The 9,384-nt window shown below is 31.7% G+C and overlaps 1 protein-coding gene across 1 annotated transcript in view; it reads left to right on the forward strand.

Moving 5' to 3' along the window:
* The window catches only part of LOC114945506 (protein phosphatase 1L), a 19,273-nt gene extending 13,710 nt beyond the window's left edge, over positions 1 to 5,563 (forward strand). Inside the window, exons 7-8 of the mRNA XM_085483165.1 lie at positions 4,822 to 5,129; positions 5,404 to 5,563. Coding sequence (XP_085339291.1) covers positions 4,822 to 5,129; positions 5,404 to 5,491 — 396 coding nt within the window. The 3' untranslated portion in view covers positions 5,492 to 5,563. The remainder of the gene's footprint in view (positions 1 to 4,821; positions 5,130 to 5,403) is intronic.
* Positions 5,564 to 9,384: the final 3,821 nt, after the last annotated feature.

Below are 9,384 nucleotides of genomic sequence, written 5' to 3' on the forward strand. Positions count from 1 at the left end.
TCTGTAGCCTGTATCTCAGATATGTAAATTCCTTTACTTCCTCCATTTTCTCTCCTTTCCATCTCCACTCCCTTTTCTTCCACCTTTCACCTTTTCTCCTAAACCTCATTACCTTCGTCTTCTTCGCGTTCAATTCCAACCTCTTATGATCTAACAAGGAAAGGGTTGGAAGTGTCCCCCTCCGATTTTAATGAGCTTTGAATATGTTGTAGTTTAGATCAAAATAGGAGACACGTATTTTTTTATAAGTGCTGAGTCGGCCGTTAAGGGGGTGAAACACCTTCTTGAAAAAAATCGATTTTTTCATTTCTCAGCGAATACCGTCGAAGCGATAAGAGATATAAACAAAAGTTTCAAATAAAAGTTTTATGGTCTTTAATGTACTTCAAAATCATGTAATCAGATTTGTCGAAAATGAAAGGGAGAGGGGGATTTTGAAAAATATGACATTTTCGACAAATCTGATTACATGATTTTGAAGTACATTAAAGACCATAAAACTTTTATTTGAAACTTTTGTTTATATCTCTTATCGCTTCGACGGTATTTGCTGAGAAATGAAAAAATCGATTTTTTTCAAGAAGGTGTTTCACCCCCTTAACGGCCGACTCAGCACTTAGAAAAAAATACGTGTCTCTTATTTTGATCTAGACTACAACATATTTAAAGCTCATTAAAATCGGAGGGGGACACTTCCAACCCTTTCCTTGTAAGTACTCTTCTAATCTTTCGATTATGCTCCTCAATTCTTCCTCCTCCTCTACCAGCAACACCATATCATCCGCGCGTACGCCAATGTATATATCCTTTTCTCATCTAACCTCACTCTTCCTCTTTTCATCTTCCCCATTTTTTCCTCTAAGTCCGCTATCCAGATGTTAAATAGCAATGGACTCAATGGGCACCCCTGCCTTACTCCTTTCTCTATCCAAAATTTTTTTCTTATTTCCTCCCCTACTTTTATTCTACAAATTGTCTTCCCCATCACCTCCTCTACCCTTTTTCTCAATCCCTTCCTTATTCCTCTCTCTTCCATTGCCTCCATTACTTTCTCCCCGTCCACTGAATCGAACGCTGCCTTCAAGTCTCCGAACATTGCCGTCATCCTTCCACCTTTTCTTTCCAATTGTCTATTAATCAGGTAATTCATCACATAGATGTTGTCCATCGTACCCATTTCTCTCCTAAATCCCATCTGGTTTTCTTTCACTATCCCTTTTTCCTCCACCTCCTTCCTTAATCTTTCCGTTTGTATCATTGTATATACTTTATACAATGTTGACATCAAGGTTACTCCCCTGTAATCCTCCACCTCTTTTCCTTCTCCTTTCTTCCTTATCGGCACTATCACTCCCTCCTTCCATCTCTCCGGCCAGCCTTCTCCTCTCCAAATCCTGTTACAAAATTCCAATGTCCATTCTTTTAGGTTCCGTCCTCCATATTTCCAAACCTCATTCGGGATTTTATCTATCCCTGTCGCTTTTCCTTCTTTCAGTTTCTTTATCACCTCTAACAATTCTTCTCTACTTATTTTCTCTTCCTCTTCCTCCTCTTCTTTGTCTCTCCTGTCCCTTCTCTCCTTTCTTACTCACCTCTCCTCCACTCCTTCTAGCAGCTTCATAAAGTATTCTCTTCACTCTCTCATTTCAATTTCTTCATTTATTCCCTTCCATCTCCTTCTCTCCCTGTTTACTATTTCCCACACTTCTGATTCTCTTTTCACCTCCGCTGCCTTCCTTTCCTATTTCTCGTTTTCTTCCTTTTTCTTTCTTTCACATAATCTCTTGTAATCTCCTTTTCTCCTCCTATATTCTTCTCCCTCTCTTTCTTCCCTCCTCCATCTCCTCGGCTCCTTCCTTACCTTCCTGTTCTCTTCTCTACACTCCTCATTCCACCATCTACTCTTCTTCTTCACTTTCCTCCATTCCTCCTCTGTTACTCTCATTGCTTTCTTCAACTTCTCCTCTATTCTCATCCATTCTCCATCTATCTCTTCCTTTCTTCCTCCTAATTCTCCCACTTTTTCCTCAAACCTCCTACGACCTTCCTCATTCCATGCTCCTCTTCTTATCCCTCCTCGATTTTTTCTCCTCTCCCTTCTCTGATTTCCTTCTATCTCCACCTCCACTGGATGATGATCCGAATCCACTTTATCCCTTACCCTTAACCTTCTCACTTTCTCTCCGCTATCTTCATTTCCTAGTACGTAATCTATTACCGTGTTTCCTCTTCCTCCTGTAAATGTCCATTCCCCCTCTTCATCTCCTTTTGTGTTCTCATTCAGTATGCTCCATCCTCTTTCTCTCATAAATTCCAGCAATTTTCTTCCTTCTGCGTTGATTACGTTGTCCTTTGATTTGCATTCTCTTCTCCCCTTAATCTTCCCCCTTCCTTTCCCGCCCTCACACTAAAATCTCCTATTATCGTGTAAACCTCATCCTCCTTCTCCTCTGTCCACTGCTCCATTTCATTACACGCCTCCTCTATTCCTTCTCCTATGTATATTCCTATCACCTTCCATCTTTCTTCCCCCACCTTTCTACCACTCTTCCTACCACAAAACCCTCCTTATCCATTTCCATCTTCCTTACCTTCTCCGCTATCTTTCCCCTTTCTTATCCCCATAATCATGCCTCCTATCGCTCTTCCTCTTTTGCTCTTTCTGCCTGCTCCTTGTACTCCCCATACGTGTCCTTTCGGTAGAAATCTTCTGATCTTCTTCCATCCCTTCTCTTCCATCCATGTTTCTGCCAACACTATCACATCCCATTCCTCTAATCCCTTCTAAAAGTCCCTATTCTTGTTCCCTACTCCCGCTACATTCCAGAAAACCATCTTCCATCCTTTCTCTCTTCTCTCCCTTTTCCTTTTCTCATCTATTTCTATCTCAGAATATCTTCTTTTCTCCTCTCCTCTTTCCCCATTACCTCTTTCCTTACATTTCCCTTCTCATCCTTCAAAACCTCCTTTTCCTCATCCCATCTCCACCATTTTTCTCCTATTCTTATCTTGCCATTACTTATCCATGTCCTTTCTTCTCTTTTCTCTTCCTTTCTTGCTATTTCTCCCAACTTCCTTCTTACCTCCTTTTCTTTCCACGTTAAATCCGTGTCTATCCTTTCTTTTCTACCTTTCAGCTTCTTTTTCTTCTCCATTACCTCCCATTTTTGTTCTTCCTTCTCCAATTCTACCACCACCATCTCCCTCCCCTTCTCTCTGTCCTTCCCTATTTTCCTTATTTTCATTATCTTCACCTTCGCTTCTATCTCCTCTAGCAGTTTCTCCGCCCCTTCACTTCTTTTCCCCTCATTAACTGCTAGGTCTTTTATGACCATTCTTTCTCTTTTCCTTCTTTTCTACTATTTCCCACTTCCTGGCATGTTTTTATATTATGCATGTTTTTGTATTATGTATGTATATGAATGTTTGTTTTTATTTGTATCTGATATAGTGTATTTTTATTCATAATTTTCATATGTCATATGAACATTAAACTGCATACTTTTCCTTAAAAACAACTAAGCATTTTCTTTACACTAATTGATTCATCTAATTATTCCGTGCGTAAAATTATTAAAATAAAATTATCGAAATATTTTAGGAAATATTTTGTATTTTTTATATCAAACTAGACAACAAGCGCACATTGCGCGTGCGATTGTCTGATTACATTTAATGATTTAATTTAATTTTATTTTGAACTCTACTGTCAAACTGTTAATAATCCTCGTGATTACAGCTGCTCAATGCTACGAATATAACGCGAGTCAAGACAGCCAATTAGCATCACGGAAAAGCGACAACTTCGCGATATGCGAGTATCGACTTTACACGACTTGCCTTTTTTTAGAAGAAAAAAAATGGAAATATATCAGATTAAAATATAAAATATCTCGTTCAATTTTTGGCTAATTTTATAATTTTTTATGTAGAAGGTTACAATCTATTTACATAAAAACGGAGTAATTCCATTTAAAAAATCAAGTTTGAAATGGCCTTGAAAAAACGCAACTCAAAATTAAATTGATAAAACTAATAAATTTGTAAATCCTATAATTTTTGTATAAAACATTTTTTTTTCAAAAATGCATAGTTTTCATAAAATTAAGAGGTTCAACACTTTGTATACACTATATATAAAATTATTTAGTTTTATATAATAATAAAAAAGATTACATATAAAAAGCTATAAGTGTAAAAAAACTTAATCTAAAAAGCTAAAAGTAAAATTATAAATGTTTATTGCATACATATATATAATTATATCAAATATGGAAAGTGTTCAAAATATATGCGATATGACATTTATGCATAATAATATAGTACAAAGTAGTAAACAAATCATACGTATTTCGAATTATTATTTACATACATATAACAATGTTTATGTAGGCAATTTTTTCATTAATTAGTTTTGTCGTCAGACCCAATAGTACTATTTATATGTAGAATCTTCTTCATAATATTTAAAATATTTTTTTACTTATATAGTTAATTATTATATTTTTTGTATTTAATTGTTTATACACAAATAATAATTAGACATTACATATATAGTATAAATGCACTTGTTTGTATATTAATATATAATATATGGATTTTATTTTTGATAAAAGAAAAAAATCTATTTTAAATTCAACAAAGAATTAAATTAAGGATTTTGGCAAGTATAAATATTGTGTATAAGATTTTGTGTGTGTAAATAAATTGATAATACGAAAAAATATATAGAAAAAACACCTTATATATACAGATATGATACTATGTATATTAATATCATATTTTAAAAAATTTGTTCTATTAAATTTATCTAATTTGTAGGAAAGAGAAAGGAGAAGGATAAACAAAGCTGGTGGTCTGGTGACTTTCAACGGTGTATGGAGAGTCGCTGGTATATTAGCGACTTCTCGTGCTCTAGGAGATTATCCTTTAAAGGATAAAAAGCTCGTCATCGCTGATCCGGATATTCTGACGTTCGATTTGAGTGATCACAATCCTATGTTTATAGTACTGGCATCCGATGGTCTGTGGGATACGTTTACGAACGAAGAGGCTGTAGCTTTTATTAAAGAGCGCATTAATGAACCGCATTTTGGCGCGAAAAGTATCACACTGCAGAGTTTTTACAGGTAATAGAATATTAATTAAAAACTGACCACATAGCAAACTAACATCATTAAGCGTTAAAATTACGTCATTTGAAATATTTTTTGTTCATATATTTTACAGTTTAACTCGTTTAAAATAAAATGTATATAATAAATTAGTTTTTGAGGTATTATTAAATGTGAAAAATTATTGATAAAACATCTAGATAACAAGCATACGTCATTTTGATATTGAATAACGTCTATTGACGTTAAAACAATTTATTCATATCATTTAATTATATGTATTTTGTAGAGGATCTGTGGATAATATTACAGTGATTGTGATTAATTTGAAGAATCGCAAATACAGCATATCGGAGACTAAGAAGAACCAGTTATGACTTTTACAACAAACCATCTCTGTTTTTCCATTGAAGTTTCAAAGGTTTAGTCATAAAATTCTATAATTCTGATCTTTGTTGCAACTTGATTTATTTACAACTCTGCTGATGTAGACCTTGTGCTTATAATTTTTCTTTTAACACTACAAGTGCCATTTAAAATAATTTCAATAGATTATTATTGAAGTTATATATATATATATATATTTATAAAAAAGTTCTAATCTAGTATACAGCTATTAAGAGTTATTTATTTTTAATATATGTATTTGTAAATGATGTTTTTCTTTTAGCTCCTTTTAACCATTGATATCAAGTTTTTTAACATCAAATTAGATATGTATTTAAGTATATATGTACAATAAAAGTTACACAAAGATATAAGTGTTGTTTCGAAATTATATGAATTGGCAATTTATAAATTAAAAAAAATTATTGACATAATTGCATTGAAAAATGTAAAATGTTAATTATATTTGAAGAATCGTTCGCAACAACAATAAATAAAGATTTACACGACAATGCATATATAATTTCATATTCTTTCTTTATTTTCTTTAATTATGTAATCTTCTGCTTAATATTTTTGTAATGATGCTGATATATTTCTGCAAACGCGAATATAATATTTATAAAATACGTATAAAATATTGCAGAATATTTCATATTTTTTATTTTCCTAATTTATTTGTTAGATTGCAAGACAATCAGTTTAATATTTAAATTTCCTGTATTGGAATCGTATCAGTAAAATTAAACTGATAATTAAAAATAATTTTAATAACCGCTTTTTTATACATCAATTTAAAGATTATTTAGATATAACATACACTTCTTGTTGGCCGTGCTAATTATTGAATTACAAAGAAATTTAATTTTTTAAATTCAGAAATAAAGTATATTTCTGAATCATATATTTATTTTAGAAATAATTACATATGCGCAATTAAGCAAAGATGATAAATAATATGAATGCTACATCACAACAGCGCAAATTTATCTTCGTAAATGTATACAATTCTTGATGCTTATAATATATCGTTTAAGAATATAAACTAAATTATTATATATATATTTATATATACAATGTGCTTAAACATAAATTACTTACACATACATACAGAATGTCTCAAATCTTACCACATTATCTTCTAATATAGCAAATTTCCTGAGATCATTTGGAGACAAAAAATCTAATATCAAGGTAATTATTCGAGGCTAAAAGTTTTAAATGAAGAAACTAGATATTTTAAGTTATTTTAAATTGGCTCAATAGCAAATATGCACTTAAAACATTGATATAATTTCAAATATTGATAATTTTGCATATAGAGATAAAAATATGTAAATTCATTTTAGATAAGATAAAGATGATTTTGTTTTAAATATATCTAGATAAAAGATAAAATTATATGACAATTCTCATCTAGATAACTTCCAGGTAATATTATTTTTAAGACCGCTTATGTAAATACAGTCATAAAAAATGTAAATTATATAAAAGAGATATAAAAATATATTCATATTTTTATTTATAAGTTTTTATCGCTTACTAATTTAATATTTTTATGTGATACAATCCTAAATCAAATTATCTGAACATTGTTTTAGATAATTTAATAAAGATAACACTTTTTATTTAAGATACTACATATTTTTATTATCTATATAAAGATAAAACTTTATCTAGATGATTATTTATATAATTTCATTTAGATAACAAGAAACACTATAACATTTTTAATAAATGGCTATTATTGTTATCAGCATGTACAACAAATTAAAAAATGCGATATTTTTTTAAATATTATTGTATGCAAAATTGTTAACATTTGAAAGAAAAGCGGTGTCTAATGTGAGATTATCTTTATTATTAGGTATTTTTAAAATGCTTTCTCATTTATAGACAATTGATATTAGTTCCCTAAAAGTTATAACTCTTGCTTACAATCTATCTTACATCCAGGTAACAAGCGTATGTCATTATGACGTCATTTTGACGTTTAATGACGTCAGTTTGCTACTTTGACAGTTATATATATATACTTAACTACTTATTTTTATTCTATTTATTATATCTACCTTTTCGCTATTATAATCATATATATGCGTGCTTATAGACTCTACTGTAAGCAGGAATGAACGAAAGGATCTTCCCTTCGTTCACTCCTGTTTACAGTAGAGTTTTCATAAGTTTTGCCTGAAAGGGCTGAAGATGTTAAGGAAAAAATTTTTTGGAAATAAAATTTATATATTCCCCTAGCACGAAGTTATCCAATCATCCTATATGACATGAAGACATGATATTACATGATATTATAGTATTGATGAAGGTACATGTGCAGCCGAAACTGAAGTAATGAAGATCTATTATCAATTTGTGGAGGCTATACCGTATAATTACTTACCTAGCTTAATCTAATATATGTATATCAATATAATTATCTATCCTCCTCTTTATCTCTCTTTTTCCCTTTTCTTTTTATTGTTCCTTCTCTTTCTATTTGCATTATTTTGTTTTTATTCTTTTTCATTTTATTTCTCATCTTTCAAAAATTTTTTGTCCTGCTAACATTTATACCAAAATTAAATTTTTTTTTCTTTTTCTACTTTGCACCTCTCCAATTTTCTTCTATCTCTTTTCTATATTTTCCTCTTCATATATTTTATATTGTCTTATATATTTTGTGCAATAATTCCATCATCGAAGATGATACCGCTATTGCGAACTGTTTCGCAGATTACTTCAAATCAGTGTATTCGAATGATGATGTGAATTATACGGGAGCTGCCTATGCTCAGAATTTAAATATTACAAATATTGATGTCACAGTTAATGAAGTTTTTAGACAATTGGATAACATTCAGCTTAACTCGTCGCCTGGTATGGATGGTATTCCTCCTATTTTCTTTTATTCCTGTAAATATATCATGTCAACAGCGCTCTGGGTGATCTATAATAAATCGTTATCATCTGGGATCTTCCCAGACTCTTGGAAATTTTCGTTGGTTACTCCAATTTTTAAGGGAGGTGATAGGGCATTGGTCTCAAACTACAGACCCATCAGTAAGCAGAATGTTATGCCAAAGTTGTTTGAAAACATTGCAAGTAAATTGTCATTGTTGTGTAAGAGTGTTATCATTGAAGAGCAGCACGGTTTTATTACGGGTCGGTCCACGACAACAAATCTTTTGTTATATCACGACTTTATCAATTCTGCTTTCGAGGAGGGCTCTCAGGTTGACGCCATATATATGGATTTCAGAAAGGTCTTTTGATAGGATTAGTCATTCAATTCTTATAAATAAGTTAAATTCATTGTGTATTTGTGGCACTTTTTTGGAATGGATTGCAAGTTTCATATCAAATAGATTTCAAATGGTTAGATTCAGATTGGGCCTTTCGGGAACCATAGGCGTCATCTCGGGTGTTCCCCAGGGATCTCATTTGGGTCTATTATTATTTAATTTATTTATTAATGATATTGGTGGGGTTATAAAGAGGAGCAATTTTCTGTTGTATGCGGATGATATAAAGATTTATCGCTGAGTCAATAATTCTAATGATGCTGATTTGCTTCAGGCTGATTTGATCGCGTTGAACTCGTGGAGTAGAAATAATTTGCTCTACTTTAATGACTCCAAATGCCATGTTGTTCATTTTTCTCGAAGGAGAGATCCATATAATTATAATTATTCCCTCAATGGTAACGCTCTCCCCGATGTTGAGGAAGTTCGGGATTTGGGTATAATTTTTTGTTCTGATCTGTCTTTTGACAGACATATTGGGGGGATTATCTCTCGAGCTTATAAGATCCTTAGCTTCATCTCCCGGTCGCGCAAATATTTTTAAAATGTCTTCACTTTGAGACTACTATTTTGTGCCTTAGTCA

Source organism: Nylanderia fulva, unplaced genomic scaffold (genome assembly GCF_048542155.1).
Source record: "Nylanderia fulva isolate GAGA-0341 unplaced genomic scaffold, ASM4854215v1 Scaffold231, whole genome shotgun sequence".
NCBI lineage: Eukaryota > Metazoa > Arthropoda > Insecta > Hymenoptera > Formicidae > Nylanderia > Nylanderia fulva.